At 38.3% G+C, this 21,627-nt stretch overlaps 1 protein-coding gene across 1 annotated transcript in view; it reads right to left on the bottom strand.

Annotated features, from left to right (window-relative positions):
• Positions 1–21,627, bottom strand: part of SLC2A9 (solute carrier family 2 member 9) — a 163,392-nt gene that overhangs the window by 114,522 nt on the left and 27,243 nt on the right. Inside the window, 3 exon segments of the mRNA XM_072406441.1 lie at positions 13,212–13,357; positions 16,599–16,723; positions 18,801–18,961. Coding sequence (XP_072262542.1) covers positions 13,212–13,357; positions 16,599–16,723; positions 18,801–18,961 — 432 coding nt within the window.

Genomic DNA, 21,627 nt, shown 5'->3' with positions numbered 1-21,627 from the left:
AGTAGGTCAGGTTGAATAAAGACATAAGTCCATCAAGTTCAACCACTAAACCACTATTTAGGAAGTTGCAATCAGTCAGGTAAGGTTATTTTATTACAGATAAGACATTGCCTATCCTTTCTGCAGTAAAGGACCTGCATGATTGCATTTTTTTAATGGTTTAATTTCTACTTTCATTTAGAAAATATTATCGTGGCTTTTAATAAATGTTACTTTTTCAGTACATACAAATAGCATATATCAATTTTTGTATATATATAAAAGCTATACTAGTAATCATTTATTACAGACTGCTCTTACATTCTCCCTGAAACTTTATCAGGGCAGAGAGGAAGGGGGATAAGTCACTCTTTTTTTTTCAGCTGCATGTGAAAATGTAAACTTGAACTATTGAGCATTGTAAAGGTCAGGTGTCAGATGCTTGCAGGTGGTTAAATGCATTGACACCTTTTCAAAACTATGATAACAGCTCAACCTACGGTGGAATGTGTTGGGACCAGCTAATTCGGTGCATAATGTCAGTATGCTTTGATGTGTTATACTTCTACATTTTCAGTTTCTGGTACAGAATCTGTCTTCTATTTTGTCATTAAAATAAACAGGGTTCACTACTGTGCAGTATTTGTTGGATATTTGTTTTGAAGTATTGTCCAATTTTTTAGGTATTTGTGCCTATTCCATTGAACAACATATGGGTTCATCTGCTCAGATGAACTAAGAGTGCTCCAATATGATACCAAAGAAGTGATTCATCGATATAGCTGGAGCTGCTATAAGTGTTTTATATAGCCGGAAACATTGAGGAGACATTTTATTTGTTTAAATATATATTCTTTATATTTTAAGCCATTATTTCATGATGGATTGGTATTGTAATTCAGCGCAATCAAGAGAGCATCTGTCAAAAGGGTGAGTCCTCTGTTTACAGTTTTATGATCCGGAAGAGCTATTGTCTTTTAGAATATGTAATCCTAAAGAACTGTTATGATTAAGCATCACCATTTATATAAACGTAGAAAAATTATTAAATATTAAAATTTATTAATATTAAAATTTACCTTTTCATTTCAATCTGAAGCTTTTGTCATTTTCTAATACAGTTAAAAAACGGCAATAGGGAAACCCAGAATTGCAACTAAAATTCCATTTTTAGGAATACACCATCAGGTAGGTCCTTACTGCAGAGAGCGACAGCTGATGTCTCTTCTGCAATACCCCTACTACCTACCTGATCACACCACGTATCTGGCAAAAACCTGAGCATGTGCAGGAGTTACATCATCTCAGCCTGGCCAAGTAGGAAGGCTTGTGTACAGGAAGACAAGAATGAACAAGATGGCAGCACTATTCAAAGGGAATGGGGACAGGGGAGTACCGGGAGTTTAATTCTTCTTAAAGGGGCAAAACCCCCTCAAAACCACTTGCAAATACTACTAGACTAAAGATGCCCAAAACGTTGGGAATCTGTAACACAGTTTGTTAAACTCCTTGTGCACTGATTACACAGGATTCTTTTTATTCAAAGTGGAAATACACTTTAGGGGCAATTTTACCCAAATAATACAACTTTTCTGAGATGGTTCACATCTCTTTTTGCCTCCAAGGGCAGCTTTCAAAATGCAAGAAGTGTACGCATGCATTTCCAGGTTCTCCATTTCCGATGTATAATGCCTTTGTTACAGTGGAATTATTCATAACAAGGACAAATTAAGTGAGAGGTCATGGGGACCTTCTCAATACTTTACAATATCTACATAGTTTAAGCTTTTGTTCATAATGACAATAACCCATAATTCTTACCTATCCATCGTGTTTAAATGAACAAAAAAAAGCATTACTTGTGGATTTTCTTAAAAAAAATATTATATACATTATATATTAAAAAAAAGCTATGTGTTTTTTTTATGTTTAGGTTTTATAACTGTAGGCAGATTAAAACAAGTCAACAAGGCAATAAGGCAATAACAGATTTCCCCCCCAGAGAGGGCAGGTAGGTGGCACAAAATTTTTCTCTTTGGTGGCACCTTCTCTTGGGCACCCAAAGCCTATACACATTTCCTGAAGATTTGTCATAAATACCTTGAGAATGTTGTACACATAAAGTGCAGAAATGTTGTCTGTCTCCTATAAACCCTGTCTAAATAATCTGTGGATAATGCATAACAGAGAAGAGTTTCCCATATTTCCCCTGCAGATTAAATGCACGACATCCAAGGCAACCTACTTTGTACTCCTAACATTTGCTTCTACCCAGAACTGTACTTTAGCATAGAACCTCTAACGTCCCATGGAGAGCAATATATAGAGGGCACTGGGGGAACTGGTGGACTTGTTGTCAGATAATAGGACCTATAGTTAACTGGTGGTCCGCAAGAAAATCTTTGTGGTCGGTGGCTCTAGCCGGTTTGACCCCCAAGCGGGGTTAGGAGAAGGACTCTGTCACAGTATGGATCGCAGGCTCAGGGAGGTGTGTGGGTTGTGTTTCTAGGTCTGAGCCTACAATGTTAGAGTGCGTGGGTTCTGGCAACATGACGTCACCCTGGGGGAAGTGTTTTCCTCTTTAAATGACACACGGCTCCCCGCGCATGCGCAGTCCGGCCTGTGAAATAAGTGGTCCATGACGTCCAAAAGGTTGGAGACCACTGCTATAGATAATATGGGGCCATGCTGGGTCATCTTGGCAAGCTGCCTCAGTGAGCATCACACAAAAGCTTGCCTTGCAAAAAGACTACAAATAGCTGTAAAGTGATGAGCACCCCTGTCATTCACTTGTACGACAGTGATGCTTTCAATCAATATAAAAACACATAATTACCATAACTACCCTTTTAAAAATAAAGGAGTAGAAGGTACCATGAAATGATGAGTCATAATTGGATTTAAGGTCAAAGGTTTTATGTACCGATTTCATAGCCCTGCTTTATTTAAAATAGAAAAAACATTTAGAATTTATACATACTAATTAGGGTTATTAAAGGACAACTTTACCTTTAGCTCAGACTTTTTATCAAAAACAACCCTGCCAAATCCACTTGTTCCAATGCCTGCCCAACTCATGGAGGCTTCCATCTATCTAGTGAAGTATGGCTCAGTCAAAAGAATGAATGGGAACCTGGTGCATATGTATATGAGGATAAGCACTTGGCCGAGGTATTTGCGATTCTGGCCAGGACTGCACAGTGAATAAAGAACAAAGTTATATCTGCATGGGGTCTTAACCAAGAAGACTCCACTACTGTTGGTGGGGACATTATTAATATTAATGGTTCAGTTATCTTTTGAACTATAGGTGATTTCCTATTAAAGAATTGTGTTGGTCTTTATATTTTTTCAAACTGATCTCTAATATATCTATGTTACATAGATAAATAGGATCAACTCTGTTAACATTTCTAAAAAAAAAACAGCATGATAGGATTTTGTTCAGAGATTGCCACAGCACAAAATCAGGTGTGACACTTTTGAAAAAGTTTACAAGTGACCAATCCACAGGTCATATTTAATGTTTTAGTTTTTCTCAATTTTTTAGAAACTAGTTTTTATTGTCACTGTCCACTCAGTATTACAAAAGTGACTCCCTGAAATTCCCTCGTATGTAGGGAATATGAAACAATGACAATCGATTCTTCAATATGATTAAAAGACATGATCGGGCACATTGACAGACTCTAAGTTTCCTCTATATTTAGTTTCTCACAGTCTACACTGACCTTTTTAATGAACTGTTGTCAATCTTCTATACTTCTAGATATCCGTGCAGTGACATCATTATGTGGCAGATTTGATGGAAGGGACTTTAGTTGTGAGTTCTATTTCCAAACTGTGTTATTCTGTCTTCTATTCATGTGCTTCCCATGGAGGATGGGAATGTACAATGATATAGACAAGCTCTGTCTAATGGCTCACCTGATTGTAAGACTTCAATCTCTTAATATTCCTAGCTGCTCATCAAGCTATTGACAAACACCAGACACCAATGCCAGCAGCTATATGGCGGCCTGTGTTGCTTCCTGTATTGAAGACTAGAAATAGAGCAAGTTTCTAAAACGCGATCTTGCGGAGAATTGGGCCATTCTCGTTTACTGAAATTGTAAGGGAGAGCGGCCAGTGTAAATTCGCCAAAAGAGATCGAGTTTAAAAAAAAAATAAATAAAAGATCACATGCTGTGCTAATCAATGTCAATGAATGCAGCTCCGATCAGCTCAGTGTGCGATCCCTGGCACTAGAGGTTAAATGGGGACAAGTCTCCCCATTGCGATCGCGTACGATTTCGGATCGCGAATACGAATGCGCGACCCATAATCTGATTCTGCTTGATGAATCAGGGGCCATGTGTCAGGAATTAAACCTGGGGCTTCTGTGGTGGCTGATAGTGGACTATTGCACTGAGCCACCGAAGTGCTGGATAACTCTGTACCTGATCCCTTAGTTAAACCTTGCCTGAACATTGCCTGTTGCTGTTGATGAACCCTGAACTCCTGTGCCCCTCCCAGCTCCTTTTTATAAAAGGGTTGTGTGGAACTTCCTCTGTGCCAGATTTTTGTGCTCCTGCCAATATCTTGCGTTTGTACTACTGATCATGTTTGCTGACTACCTGTGTACCGATCTTTGTCTGCTGCTTTACCGTCTACTCCTCTGATTACGCTTCTTGCTATTGTGTGAACCAAACCAGGCCCACCTTCACTGGGCTGAAGGTTGCACTGAGCTTGCTTGCTGTTCCAGCTACTGGACTGTGAGTATGAATCTGGACCGTGACACCATGGTGGGTAGAACAACGTGTGGTACTGAATCAGGGGGCATGAAAATAGTCACAGATGCCTGGGTTCGAGGCAGGCAGCAAACAAGCGAGGTCAGAAACAAAGCCGGGGGTCATGTTCCAGAATTAGACATCGATGACAAGGGGGTCAACAAAAACCGGGGGGGGGGTACAGAAGACACAAAGAAGAGACAGGAGGCACAGGTGACATGGGGGTCACTGAAGACACAATGGAACACAGGAAGAGACTGGAGGTACAGGTGACAAAGTGGTCACCTAGGTCACCAAATGCAGCAGACACAGGAATACACTGGGGACACAGGAACACTAATACAGTAAATGCATAAGGGTACAGGAAAGGGAACAACAGACTGAAAAACAGGGGGCTACAAAAGGAGTTGGGCTGTGGAGCACTCAATCAGATGACAGCTGAATGGAAACCCTAGCAGAGCTAGGGGGTTCCGCAGTAGTGCCGACATAATATTTGAACACCGAGTGCTACGTCAGAGCCAGGACGATTAGGAGGCTAATTCCTGACTGTCCAGCAGGAAGAGCAGTGCAAATCAAACAGGAGGCAGGAGACTCAGGTACTGCCCAAATGTGCAGGAGAGAGGCGCCAACGCTTTAGCAAGGAGTAGGTGAAAGACATCATTCTGTATGAAGCCACTCATTGGAAAACTTCCCCACTACTCCATCAATCCCTGCATACTCTAGGTTATAACCAGAGATTACCCGAGAATCTATATCAGAAATTATCGACCTCCCATAACCTGCCTGTCACGCTAGGGGAGTCATGGCCACTAGGGGGCGCTACTGCTTGCAGAGAAATAGTGTGAGCCCTGATTGGGGCCAAGGCACAGAAGTACTGTCTAAGAAGTAACCAGGTTTTCTCCAGAGCCTCTAGTGGTGGGGATGTTGTGCTGCTGTTTACTGCCAGGTTGCGGTCCTTAGGCACACTAGAGTGGGCAGGAAGATACACGGTACCAAATCACTAAGCAGAAGAATTGTCAAGGCAGGCAGCAAGCAGGAGAGGTCAGGTCACAAGCCAGGGGTCAAATACCAGGAATCCAGGAAATAGATACAGGGAACACAGGAGACACTGCAGACACAAGAAACCCAAGAGACATTGGAAGCAACTAATTGAAAAAGTCTCTTGTTTAAAGAATCATTCCCACTTTTCCCTTTTTTACCACAGCAGGGACCAAATGTGTATATTTTTTGTAGTACCGGTAGGCACATTGTAAGCCATATTAATGACAGCTTACATTGGCTCCTCCGAAATAACAATCAACACATGGAACTTTTTGCTACAGAATTTAGGACCCTCAGCAGGGTTTTGCAGAACTAAAGTTCTACATTTAAGAATATTGGATCAAGTAGGGTATTATTGCAGAAAGGGGCAGCAATGTCCTTACTGCAATATACATTCTTACCTGCCCAAACACATCAGCATTGCTCAGCCAATCAATAATTCTGAAGATTGCAAGAAGGAAGAGAAAAAGTAAGACGTTTTCCTGCAGCACCTTTATTCATAAAAAATACCATATTAGCAGCCACTGATCACAGCTAATTAATTAGAAACTATAATACTTTAAAAGGAATGAAATAATGAATATATAAATAGGACAGAAGTGAGTGCTAAAGATTTGAGACACCCTTGGGCAAAATAAATTTGCAAAAAAATCAGCAGGAACCTTCTACTGACCCCGCTGATCATGTTCACTGTATGGACACAACTTTTGTTGTATCCACAGCCCTAGGCTACTGTCCCCCCAGAATGTTTTGCAAGTAAGACTGAGACTGCAATGGGAGATGGGGGCGCTCCAGCCAGGTAATTTTTCTTGCGAACCACCAACATTTTCTTATGGACCTCCAGTTGCGACCGCTGCAATAGCTGATAGAAGAACCAAACTGAAACTACAGGAAGTGTCAAATGCACTGCGTTTAGTGGCACAGGTTAATATTCAATGATTTATTTGCAAAGAGGGCTTCTTTTCAAGTTTTAAAATGGCACAGATCACTATAAATTAGTTCTCTTTTTTTGGATATCTAACAAATACATAATAGTCCAAAAATAAAAGGGCCTTATGAACAATCACAATCAATGGCTAAGATTTACTTACTTCCTGGGGATTTTATAAAGGACAATATGTTCTGACTTCCTATAAAGCATTCTCTAACATTCTGCATGTGATGAAATTTGTCAATGGGACAAAAAAACAGAAAAGTCATCATAATAAATCATCAAAAAAGTCAAAATCAAAAAATCAAAGAAAAGTCATAGATGGCAATATTGCCATCTAGTGGAAGCACACTATCATCAGGTTCAGCTGTCAGATTGTCTTCTATAGAGATAAAATGGGCAGTTTTTTCAGATGGCTAGAGGGATAAACAGCCACCTCTGGGTATAATAAAATGCATACAAATTCATTTATATATATCATAAATAGCATTCTCACATATTAAAACTTAATTTCATAATTAACATCTGTATTTTGAATTATGGGGTGGTGATTATGAAATGGAATTTTGGAACTGCAGATGACTATTTATGAGGCTAGCAGGATATTTAAAATCATCAGGTTCTGTGTATACTGAATTTATTGCAGCAGGAATACAGAAGAGGATATTGTGCAAAGTGTGATTACTCATATTCAATATATTATGTTAGTAATGTTATGAGTTAATATGAGTGTAATAACTCATCCCCAATATGCAGGAGAGTGTTTTCTATACCATGCATGTTTTTCTCCTTCTCTGTAGGAGTTAATTAACATAATAATCAAAATTCAATATTTCACCTGAAATGTCCTTTTATATGAGCAGGTTCTGATAGTGGTCCAAACATACTGTTGAGTGAGTGCACCTAATGAAGCTTCATGTGATGGGGTGGCAACAATGCTGCACTGCTCTTGAATTCAGCTTTATGTAGAGCTGTGCCTGCCTATACTACAGTGGGATGAAATCTTGCAGGGGCGGGGCTATTAACATGGTAATGACTTATTCATAGGCCTGTAGCTTGTCAATCAGCCTCTGGCCAAACCTAGCCCCACCCACTGCTTTGCGGAGTGACAGCTCTGCCTTGTTGCTGAAATCCTCCCACTGAGCTGCAGTGCTTGGGAGGGGAGCATGGAATACACTAATTAACAATTTGCTTAGAAATGAAAAGGTAAAGTTAAAGTTTTTATTTTTTTGCACGTCATAAAATAAATGGATTTGGTATTTTTTATACTCACATACAATTGCCTTAGCTTGTACTTTTACCTACTAGAGTCAGAGACTGCCAGTCAATTAGAATTTTCAGAAAGAGACCAGCATGGGTTAGATTGAAAAGGATATACAGATATAGATTTGTGACTTTCCTTCATAGCCAATCAATGATCTAATAAAGGACAATATAGGGCAGAACTCCTCTGCCTACATACTTATTCCAGCAAAGCAAGGATAAAGGGTGTGAAATCACGATGCAGCAATGTCAGCTCCATTATTTCCATCATTGCAAGCTTTGTAAATATGTTGCATCCATAAATATATGCCCTGTAATTTGGTGCCATGGTGAGAATGTTTAATTGGTCTGTAGGAGACTGATAAGAAGCTTTGTATTAAAACAAACCAGACACTGTGAGCTACAGCAGAGTCAGATCTCGCACACATATACCAATTTATTTCCTGCCCCTTTAGCATTTTCTATGGATTTTTAAATGTTTGAATTTCATGCCTCCGCTGTTACCACCCACTCGAGTCATTGACATGAAGCACATTACTGTACAGTCTAATGAGACATACAAAGCAACATATTCCAGTTCATGGAAATTATTGTTACCTGGGCTGACTTAACCTTTTACATATTTTGACAGATTACACCCACTACATCCTGCTTGTACTGACATAAACATATTCGTAGAACTGTCACCTCCTGGATCTTCAGACCATCACCAGCTCCATCTACCCACTGATAACACACTTCTGCACCAAGCTTCTTCAAGTCTCTACTTATTACTGGGATTATTAAATGATATCTAAACCCAAGAAAAAAATTGTGATATATTGCAAGATATGTTGGCTGCATTTTTTCTGTTTTGATTATTGATGTTTTGAAGAACATTTTCTGCAAGTACAGAAAATTTGGGTATTTTTTAGAAATCCAGTGTCCTTGTAATTTCCTATGGACTCGAATCAAACTTTTGACATTCTTATCTGCGTTTCCAAGTATCTTCTGTGAACTACAAAGCATTGATTTCTATAGAAAGGAGAGGAGGAAAGGGAGAAACAATTGTATGCAAAGAAGATGAGTACCTTAGGGTAACAATACTACCCATAAATACAAGCGAGTGCTGAGACGTTCCTGGCTTTGCCCCCTTCCAGTTGAAATAAAAAAATGAGTGTGGGGGCATATGAAAAGCTAATATCTTAGTATGTAACTGTGCAAATATCAGGTCTTTGCGATTCCTAAAACTGTTTTTTCTTTTAGTGAGAAGCTGTGATGGCAGAGCCACAAGCAAGTTTCACGTCGTTGGAGTTACGGGTCATCATGAAGTTTTTATTTCTCCAGGGAAAGTGAGCAAAGGACATTCACACTGAGATGTCACAAACACTGGGGGAGAGGTGTGCTTCTTACAGCACTGTTAAACCTGGATATCTCGTTTCAAGACTGGGCATTTCACCGTTGAAGATGAGCAGTGGGCGCCCCCCAACCTCAACTGACCCGGCAACCTACAGTGCTGTCCATGAGCTGATTATTGAGGACCGGCGAATATCCACAAAAAAGAAAGCCAGATACTTGGCATCTCACGGACGCATGTTGGGTTTGTTATCACCACTATCCTACCATGCGCAAGCTTTCAGCGAAGTGGGTGCCGAAATGTTTGAACCGTTTTGACCAATTTTGAAGCTGCACAGGACTTTTTGGCTCGGTTAGTGACTGAGAATGAAACATAGCTCCACATCTATGATCCTGAAACCAAGGAACAGTCAAAGGAATGGCGCCATAGCTGGTGCCTGCGGCCGAAGAAGTCCAAACCCAGAAATTGGCCAAAAAGTCATGGCGTCCATTTTCTGTTGGTGGACTACCTACCTCAGGGCTTTAGTATCACCGGACAGTATTATGCTAACCTCCTGGACCAACTGAAGGAGGCAATTAAGACAAAACACCATGGAAAGTTGACCAAAGGGATTCTTTTTTTGCAAGACAATGCACCTGCGCACATGTCCAAGGTTGTGGCTGCCAAATTGAACACCCTGGGTTTCCAATTGGTCCACCACCCCCCCTACTCACCTGACCTGGCGCCTTGAGAATATTATCTGTTCCCGAATTTAGAGAAACACCTGAAGGGGCAACGTTTTGAGGACATTTCTGAAGTCAAAGATGCTGCTGAGAGCTGGTTTGCGGCCCAACCAAAGGACTTTTATTTGAACGGTCAAGAAACCAAGTGCATCAGTCTCTTGGGGGAATATATTGAATAAATTTGTTATTTCATAACTTAGGCTCTCTTCTTTCTGAGCAAAGCCAGGAACTTTCTAGCACCCCTTCGTAGTTACAGAAGTGTGAAATACTACTGAGATACAGTAAGTCAGCATTGTCACAATAAAACAAAAATCATATTTCTTGCAGAATCACCAGTTACAAATAAAGGGGAAAAGCCTCACACTTATCAAGTCACCACATGTAAAGGCTGGAACAAAGCAATATATAACTTTTTAGGGGGGTTATTACTATTATTAATAATTATCAGGATTTATATAGCACCAACATATTACGCATCACTGTACATTAAATAGGGGTTGCAGATGACATACAGATACAGACAGTGACACAGAAGGAGGAGAGGACCTTGCACAGAGAGCTGTGCTGCTCGCTCGTGTGCAGGAGGGAGGCTTGATGTGGGGACGCGGGCAGTTTGAATGACTTGCAGAATAAATCTTTTGTTAAACACAGCAGTTGTGGGTGATCTTAAGATCTGGACTGATCTGTAACAACTTGTAACTCTTTAATGACCAAGACAAACTCTGTAGTTGTTTCTTTTTGCATATCAAAGCACAGCTTGCTCCAGAAGTTAATGAATGTCTAGGCTCCAGAAAATGTTTTTTTTGCATTGTTTGTGATTAATTCACAGTGAGGATTTTATACAGTAACTGACAAACACTGTCCTAATTGCATTTCATAAAATAATGTACCTGTTTCGACTTACATACAAATTAAACTTAAGATAAGTACATACAAACATACTTAACATACTTAACATACAAATTCAACTTCACGTATGCAACACGGGGATTACCTGTTCTAATAGAAAAAATAATAATTATGTTTTCTACTTTTAGTCTATGTGCAGATTCTTTATATAATACAGGTTAGCTTGCTGGAATGACTTATACTAGAAAATGTTATGAAAACACATTGTTGTTCCCCGGGTCCGTGGAATGTTTTGTTGATGACCATGAGGATAGTTTGGTCTTCTAGCTGAGGCATTGTGGGTCTCTGAAGGGCAGTCAATTGATAAGTTGTTCCAAGATAACCGGAACTTGTGTCTCTTATGTTGTAATGTCTATTGCAGTTTGTGCAACTTCCTAAGTGAATTACTTTATATGTCAGATGTTTATGTCTGGGATCTTCTGGATGGTACTTGAACAGAAATTTAGCTAAATAAAGCTAAAGACTAAATAAGCCTTCAATATGGCTATCAAGTTAGATCCTCTACAACCTGCTATAAGGGTCTCCATTTGTTAATATGTTGCTTTGCTGTCTCTACTTTTTTACTTTGTAACTTTCTCTTCTATACACACTTTCAAAACTTTCACTTGAGCAGAGGATTTTGTTTTCCTTATCAATATTTTCCTATATCAATCAATCGCTACACTTTCCCACATATATAGGATGTAGATCTATGGATACAAATTAAAAAAAGAAAACTGTACTCCTCCAGAAAGCAGAAGTTCCTTATGTAGTGGGGAACATGGCTGCATCTATTTAAAAGCTATTCTTAAAAAAAAACATATTGTTAAGATGATTATAATATAGAGATTAACCTTTATATAAAGGGCCACATGTGTATATGTTTGCAAACACTGTACAAACACTGGCAGATTCAAATGTGGGGTCATAAGTACAAGGAGTTCCTGTATAGATGAAATGTGTCAGGATAAGGATGGTCCTGTGTTTTGTTCAGGGTACCTGCAATAGTTTATATTATATATCCTATATAACCTGCATCTCTCATTTCCTGCTATATGTTATAAGTTTCATTTATATAATCATAGATTGGCTATTTCTATCCATTGGTTCTAGTTCAGTGCTGAACTAGATGTGCTGTACTGTTCTGCATTTGTACATCTGCAGGTGCTTTTTTTCCAAATGTGCTGCCAACTAATTTTTATTGCATCTGCTAAATATTTACCTATCTGCTTCGCAACCTAACAATGGCATGGAGGAAAATATGGCACAACACAAAACTCATGTTTACATGTTCAGACATGGTTTATCAATGTTAGAATATGTCCTGATGGAATTGTTCTTTATAGTCTTTTTACTGGGCAACCTTATTTCTATTATTGGATTGCTTTTTAATACACCTCTTGAGACAACTTTGCTTTTTCTGCTGTGGAATACTTTATTGCAGGTTTCTCCACGCATCAAGACAAGTCTTATTGCTAACTTACACTTACAATGTGACTACCTTTCACTATTTAAAGTGTGCACAGTCTGCCTGGAGATGAAGAGTAAAATACCTCCTTTACATATATATTTGTTATAAAGTTTTACAAAGTCATAAAGTTTTATGAAGCTACTCCATATAAAGATGCCATATTGGTGAAATGTATTCCATTACAGATAGTTCCTGAGTTAAGGACATCTAACATACGGACATCTACTAGATACAAACAGGGCTTCCCGTACAGAACAGAGGATGGATCTGAAGAGGAGGTGGTTTGCATGATTTGCAGAAGAAATCTTTTGCAAAACACAGCTGATACTGATCTCTTCTGCAGCCTCTTGTAACTCTTTAATGACCAAGACAAACTCTGCAGTTGTTTCTTTTTGCATATCAAAGCACAGCTTGCTCCAGAAGTTAATGAATGTCTAGGCTCCATAAAGTTTTCTTTTTCTTTGTGAATAACTCACAGTGAGGATTTTATACAGTAACTGACACCATGCTGCCTAATAATATATTGAGACAAACATTTTTCCCTATTGCATTTATTAAAATAATGTACCTGTTCTGACTTACATACAAATTCAACTGATGGACACAACCACAGTCCCTATCTCGTATGTAACCCAGGGACTACCTGTTTTTATGAGTGCTGAACACTGCAGTAATAAAAGACTTAGAAAATACTATGACAAAATGAATTTACTTAATATTTCTTTTTTCAGTTGTGACTATCACTAAAAAGAAGACAAGATTTTTTGTTCTTGTGGTCATAGTCAATAAATCATAAATCTGATTCACTTACATTTCCAAATATTTCTGGCAGACCGAGCACTTGACCAGTGAAAACTCCTACACAGATCAAGATAGCAGTGATCTGACCGAGAGACCCACGGATTTGCTTCGGTGCGATCTCATTAAGGTACATTGGGAGAGTACTGAGAGCTATACCTGAAACACAATGTAAAGTCAGGCGTTGAGAAACTGCATAAAAGAATATACTGCTATAAATATGTTTTATTGCATACATACATACAAATCTATAATTACATAAATTTTCACAGCCCAGCAAAAATGTACTACTTTACCAGTGTCCTGTCTACATGAGAAAAAGAGTGAGAGAACTAATTTTACTTACCCAGGCTCTGCTGAAGGTTACAGAGAGTCCAGGGCTGCAAAAACCCTATACCAAAAATGCATTCCTTATACCTCAAATCCAACTTAAGTTGCCTAATGAATGACTTGCAACTCAACTCGGGGGTTTTCCCCAGTGACTTGCAACTCAACTGCAGTGAGTCTTCTGTAACATAACACCGCTTTCCTCCCCGCCTTTCTTGCATTCTACGTTTTCTCCTCTGACAGCTGAAGGGGGGGGGGGCAGTGTTACAGAAGCTTCCCTGCCTTCCCCCCTTCAGCTGTCAGAGGAGAAAACTGTGGACTTAGAATGGGATCCTGTGCTCAAGAACAGGATCAGAGCTCTGTTTCTATATGGGGACAAATGAGGATAAATGAAGTGGCTTGGGACTCAACTTGGAAGAATTCTTGGTGACTTGAGACTTGACTTGGGACTCGACTTGGACTTGAAGGGTGGCAACTCATTCTAACCTCTGCAATTCAGGGGAAAGTATGTGCCACCTAGCTTCCCACCAAGAACGACACGAAAAAAGGTATCCACACCCAGATATATTAAATGTGTGTTATAAATCTTTAACCTAGATCATTATCTATGCATGCAAGTTCATACTTAAGCTTTTTGTCTATTCAGATATGTTCCATATCATGGATATGCTTGCCGTTTATTAAGGGTGCACTTAGCTTCCAACTTTGGCATAGGTGCCCCAGAATGAGATTTGAATTGCTTTTGGTTCTGGGCTTTACCCTCATATTAATGGATATGGGGAAGTAATTATCTCTGGTTTGTTGGAGGTGTTTTAGTTATACACTGACTTCATGGGAGTCTTTAACTCAGGATGCTTTTAACTTTCTCTGAGCCCAATTTAAACACCATACTACAAAGAACATTGTTGTCTGCAGACTGTGACTAATGATAATGGCTGCCTCCATATATATACAATAGAAAAACTGTGTAGTGCAGACAGGAAATGTGCTGTTTACAGAATTAAAAAAAATTTAAATATAGCCACTGCATCCAAATTATTATTATTATTATTATTATTATTAATAATAATAATAATAACAATAATAATATTTTTTAAGATACCCTTTAAATATGCTGGATACAATTATGTGGGTTGAGGAGATGTGCTCTTCCAGTAAATGTGCCTTTTTGTTACACGTATTGCAAACTTTCTTCCCATTGTCTATTCACACAGATTTATAATTGGTTGTATGATTAATGATAATATTATATTTATGTAGACTGACAACAAAATTATTTTGTAGATATAAAAGAAACTTTTAAATGGATTTGTGTAACCAAACAAATGTGATAGAAAGTTTTCAAGTAAAGTAATATTAGAAATCATTTAAAGATCACAAAGGAAGCCTAGCAGCATGATGAACATTTCCCACATAAACAGAAAAAGAATAATAAAAAATGAAGGAAAAACCAAAAAGCATCTAATTTACAAAAAAAGATGGCATGTTTGGAGGAAAATAATGCACCCTGCCTGAGATAATTTGGATGTTTTGTACAGTCTGGGAAGAAAAAACACAATCATAAAAATCTCCTGGTATTGTCGTAGCACAGTTTGCATTTGTAGTATGTTCATTAATATTTCTCCATGTAGTTGCCCCCTGTAAGCCACTCAACAGTAAATGTAAAATCAATTTATCAATTGTCATTATGAAAATAAAGATAGTTTAGCAGAGCCTCAAACGTTTTACTTTGAGAACAGCTATAATAATTTTCAGGTTTTAGGGAACTCCTGCTACAGGTAAGTTCATCAGAGGTCATTTAGAAAAAGGCCAAATGACATTATTAGTGGGAAGAATGTACCTCTTACAGTCGGAATGCCACACTTACGGACAGATAAAAAGATCATTGGATGTTCCTGGCTCTGCTAAGTGGCACTAGACCCAGAATAATGAAGGACCATGAAATGGGAGGTCAATTCAGCACAATTCATGGAATCTCTAGAAACTCTCTTGAACCTTAAGAGAATAGTTTGCCTAAAATAAGTTTTTTTGCCCAGCTCTAGCATTGTCCGAAGCTTTACGTTTTGCTTTTTTTCTCTTATGGCCAAAACTTATTTATTTACTCAGTTTCATGTCATTTTGCAGAATCAAATTTTGACATCAGCTTTGGCACAGGTTTTTATAAAGTGTAGAAGAGCTAGAATGTCTAGCAACAATCTTCTTTTGGCTTAAGAAACAGCAAGATGATTGAGTGGATGTTGGTATGTTGTCCTAGGAGGACATTCATTGTGATCTGGAATTCCATGATATTTATAATCTGGTGTATGTGTAGTGAATGTGAGATGTAAAGTATAATTTTTTAAATACTTTTTAAATTTAATTATGTAGAATGTGTAGAATATTTCTGGAGCAGACTGCTAAAGATTCCGGTTTAGTGAGCAGCCAGATTGTCTGTTCTTAGAAATAGGGGATCATTTGCTAAAATTTACTATTCTGGTGTCCAACCTGCAGCCAGAGAGCTGAATGAAACCCTTTATGACTTGCAGAGCACATTGCTTCTGATTTGATGGGACTGTTCCTTTTGTAGAACAAAATCCTGTTAAGGACCTTTCTATTATGTTTTTATTAATATTATTACTTCTTTATATTTAGGAAGACCCTGTCACCAACTCAAAATTGCTCCTAACGGCGCAGGTAATAAACCTGAAATTTGCATTTGAACTTGCTGGAAATTTTAAATTAAATGTATCATTTACTAAAAAATAAACAATTCTTGACATTATCTGTCCAGACCTCAGTGACGAATGCCAGTAAACCAGTAAATGTCACATTCTTTTCTTTTTAAGAATGTCCCAAAACCTGGCACTGATGTCAATTGAAATTTGCACTGGTCCTACCTGCTCTTACAGCTAGGCTTATTTCAAAATTCATGAAACATTTTATCAAATTATTTTTATTGTTAAGGCATAATAGACCCTTTGAGAGTGAGTACAGCAAAAAAAACTTGTGTCGGTGTATTCCTAAAGAATGCATATTGTAGTAAAAAATGCAAATGCACAATACATAAATACTAGAATAAATGGAACAGAATTACCTCCATCCACTCCCATAACAAAGCGACCAATGATGATCATTTCAGGAACACCAGCTAGGTTCGCCAATGACATCAGTAATGCTGCTGCTACCGCAAAGAGATTATTAAGGAGTAATGTTTTTTTTCTGAAATATACACAAAGTGAACAGAAACATTAGTCATTTAATTTTACGTTTGCATTTTCAGCCCTCTGTACAATAGTCACTATTTCTGGTAATGCTGAACTATGGATAAAAATGTTTTTAATACTTGCAGTGGGGAGGGGGGCTCATTTGTATATGGCAACCTTTCCAAACATTTTTAACCCTAAGGAACCCCTAAGATGATGTTCTGGTCTCTGCTAAAACCAATTTATCTGGGATAAAAAAAAGCCTCCTAAAATGCTGACCAATGTAAAAAAAAGCCCCCCCCTTGTAATGGTGGCTAAAATACCACCAGTGGGGTTGACCCCAGAACCTCTAGAAGACCCTAGTTAAAAATGACTGGTGTGGAGTATGATAGAACTGGAGCAAAACCTCATTTACTCCACCTTCTTATATTTACTCTCCTTCAACTTCAATAGACCAGTCCTAAACAAGCCAGAAGCCTTGTTGCCCTTATTGGTTTGACCTTAACATCAAACCCTTCATTGCAAGTCTTTAAACCTTGTAGTATACAGGATATCAACAATCTCCAAAACTGGAGAATTGGGCAGTGCATAGGAGGGCCAGCTGCTACTGAAGATAGAAGTAAGGTATATTGTGCTCCAATTTAAAATTTTTCTAGTAACCCCCCCCCCCAAGTGTGGTGCTATAAAACATTTTATCCCAGAGTTTAGCTTTAAGTGTAGAAGAAACATTAGCAGTTAGGTGTAATAAGTACATCTGTTATTTAAAGTGTATGTTTGTTTCATATTTGGATAAAGAAGAGAATATTTAAGACCCTTGCTACTTTTTGTAGTATGTATCAGGTTAGGGAGATCTCCTTTAATTTACTGCTCCAGGGCCACAGCAAGTGGTAAGTGGAGGGGTTTTATGTTATGAAGGTATATCTCCTCATTGACAGTTGTCACCAGAACACTTTTCCCCATTACAAGATTCCACCCCCACCTCCTGTTCTGGTGAGAATTCAAACACGATTTCCTTGTACTTTCTGTATCTGAAACAGCATTCACCATGACCATTAGTGATAATAAATCTCCCCAGTACGAACAAAAAATAAGAATTTGACAGAGGTCCTAACTACTTCTGCATTCTTCAACAAAATGTTTTAGTTTTATGTAGAGTTTCAAAAAATCACTAACCATTACCATTATCCGTACAGCTATCATGGTCAGATGCATACAGAAACTGGACACTTTTTACATTATGTGCGTCTACATGGAAACACGTTATGTAGGAACATTCAAAGCTCTTTTCTACAAATGCTTAAGTGTGGGGTTGTTATTATAATAGATTCTATTAAGTTTATTACTAGATCTTTATCAATGGCCATAATAACATCAAGTCATAATGAAATTTAAAGGTGCTTTTGCAATCAGCCTTTTTTCTTTCTGGATGGCAACTCATCAGAATATTGTAGGGTAATTTAAGGTCTCCTTCATCATCAGGATTGCCGGAATAATAGCCATAGTGTAATGACTATTTCCTTCTCAGTGCGTACTTGAGACATTGGTGGTAAAAAAGCTCACCAGAGGATTTTCATTTTAAATGGACTGTTTAGGGGATCCAATGGTGGGCATTTCTCAATCCACTAGACTGTTGCAGTTTTACAGACCTAATGACAGTGTCTTACTCCCCCAATGGGGAAATATCCTATTAATTGGAGATTTACAGCTTCCATCTGTGACATGATCATTATGGCATTGTGAGGGGGGAGCCTACAGAACCCCAGAGGTCCCTGCAACAGAGTATTCTCCATTTGCCTAAATAGCAGGCTGTTCTAATAGGCCGAAGCTGTGACACTTCCTCTTCTTGCTTTGCCTTTGCCCAATTAGAATAGCTCAGTATTTAAACAAAGCAAAGGTGAAAACTACCAGTTGTATGTTCCAACACTTCCGGTTCCTGCACTTAAAACCAGCTCTAAGTATTCCTAAAGCAAGTCGCTTTAGTACAAAACCAAATAAAAAATAAATTGCTCCATTTCCCATGGCACGTCTGTTATACAGAGATTTCAGCAAATACAAAAAACAATCTCCACATTTTCAACTGGTAAACCACCTACCTGCCCAGTTTATTCACCATTGGCGTCACAACCAGTGCCCCCACAAGACCTCCAATGGCAAAAATTGATACAGTAACGGACCACAGAATGGAAATAGTGTTGCTGCTTATGGCCTGATTATATCTCTGCGACCAACTTTCATTGTACATATGTTTTATGTACTGTAAAAATAAAACAAAATTACAGGTGTAGTAAAACAAAAAGCAAAGGAATTACAATTACACTTTTGAACTTTTATTACTACTAAAGCAAAAAAGAACTTCAAAACCAAAATAAGATAAAATAACACAAATGTCATTTGATGCTTTGCTATTTTCGTTGCCTTGATTGTTTTTACTGTTTGTGGGCTCATCGATATTTTGTGCATACTTTTCTATGTACCCTGGGCTGATAGGCCAAAAGCCTTACCCTTCAGTCTGTAAAAATCACAAGCCTTTCTTGACCTTTTTAACCTGAGAGAACATTTAAAATAACTTTCAATCTAAGGCAGCCTTGTTTTAAATACTAAATCTACAGAAATATTAGCTTGGTGTCAGTGGGAAGAATGCATAGTACATTGATGGGTAGTGGGGAGAATGTCACATGTACAGATAGACAATACAATCAATGGTGCTAGTTAAACTGACCTGAAAAGCATAAAATGCTTGTGGAACCCCAAGCAATATCTGGAGGAACCCTGGTTGCGAGACACTGATTTACATAGTGAGAACCCAATTTCAGGGGTGCAAAACAAGCATATTTCTGTTTGTAATGTGGGGGCTAAACTACCCTATGATTCTGATCTATCAGCAGGGAAGCCATATTTTCCCTAGTCAACTTATTTAAAACCATTTACATATGTGATATCAGCAGAAGAGAACCTCTATGAATACACCCCTGGGTGGGACAAAACACATTAAAAGTTAAGTGGTACCTCTGACGAAAGTCTAGTGACATAAAGCAACTTGTGCCCTGCTGTAATTCAACCAATAGCTCAATAAAGTTCTTTTTTAGAAAAAAGTCCAGTTGTGCCTTTTGCTTGACTGACAACTCAACTAGTCCTAATCCACTAGGATGGTGGGCATGTTTTATCTAGCACAAAATCTAAGAACCATGAGTCCACTCTTAAAGATATAAAGCACTACACAAGTCACATAACTCTTTACAGTTACAAAAAAACCTATTTTGGCCTAAATATTTTTTAATAGAGTGAGGATAAGAATGAGAACGTCAGATCCATCAAGCTTTTCCATTGTGGAGCACGGTGGCTCAATGGTTAGCACTCTGGCCTAGGTCCTGCTACCTGCATGGAGTTTTCAGGTTCTACCTGTGTTTGCCTGGGTTTCCTCCCACATCACAAAAACATTCAGTTGGGTTCATTGGCTCGCCCAAATTGACCTTAGACTGTGTTAATGATATAAGATTATGATAGGGACATTAGATTGCGAGCCCCTTTGAGGTACAGTTAATGACATAACTATGGACTTTGTACAGCATTGCATAATATGTCGGCACAATAGAAATACTGTGTAATAATAATTGTTCAATCTCTGTACAATATCCTTTAAACTTACGATAACTTTGCTATAATAAGATCAGCCAATTACAGTGTGCATTCTACTAATAGCAAGCATCACAAAATGTGCACAAAATTTATGACATTTCTAAGGCTGGGTACACACGTCCAATGTTTCTTGGCCAATATCAGATGAGAATCTGGCGTGTGTACAGCATCCCTCATCCATCCTCTAAACGACCATCCTGGCGGATCCACGGACGATGGGCAATGAACGATCCTAATAGAAGCGAAGGGGGAGAGCGTGCAGCAGGGTGCCGCTCTGTCGCTCTCCCCCTTCCCTCTCCATAGAGCAGAACGGTGTTGTATGTACAGCGCTCGTTCATACATCGTGCAGTCCTTTGTCATTGAAAAGGATTGTGAAATATATTTTCCAACAACAATTATTGCATGTGTGTATGTAGCTTAAGGTTTACTTACAATCAATCAATCATGTAGAGAGAATGAGAAATTCTTGGTCCTTACTACTAAACTGTATAGGCAACCTCTAAAATTCCTTCAAAGTTCAGGTTGCAGGTGATGCACTTTGGAAGAAGCTGAAATTGTACTTTGTTCCAACAAACAAGAACAAGATATCTAGCTATCCTTTAAATATCAATAAAAATGTTACAGCAAACATTTATCTCAAGTTCACAAATTCCCTTTGTAAAATGTCATCAACTGTTTGTTTTAACAATCAGGACAAAGGGCTTTTCAAATTGTTAAATTGGATTATTAAATAACACCATGGTAGATGATAAGTAAAGCATATCTTTACCCAATACCAAAAAAGTAAAGCCGTTTTCACACCCTCTCCCTTCTCCCACTTACTACTTCTCTTCTTGGACATTTGCAGGACGCCTTGTAATTTGCATTGAATTCACAAAACACAAGGCACTTAATTTATAAAACAGGGAATCTGAAATTCCCTCAAATCAATTTTGAAAATAAGTTACCATCATTGAAACACATGGACCTGGAAGATTTCCATGATTGGGCTGAGAGGAAATCCCATGTAATTCATTATGTACGTGATAAAATCCGATGCCAATTTTTATGCTCAATAGATTTGCTGATCGGTAATAGTCAAAAGCCTCAAAAATACTGCACACAAGTAAATTTTGTTGCCCTTTCGATCATTTTATTTTAACTGACAGAATGTTTTCTGAAACTTAGTCCTCTGTAATTGACCATTTGTGCACATGACATAGTATGCGTACTTTGAATAAGATTTACTAACATGTTCAATTCATTACTGATTTGAGAGCTTCATAACGGATAATAGAGAAGATC

This window comes from Pyxicephalus adspersus, chromosome 3, assembly GCF_032062135.1.
Source record: "Pyxicephalus adspersus chromosome 3, UCB_Pads_2.0, whole genome shotgun sequence".
NCBI classification, from domain to species: Eukaryota; Metazoa; Chordata; class Amphibia; order Anura; family Pyxicephalidae; genus Pyxicephalus; species Pyxicephalus adspersus.
This window is presented reverse-complemented; position numbering and strand designations above follow the sequence as displayed.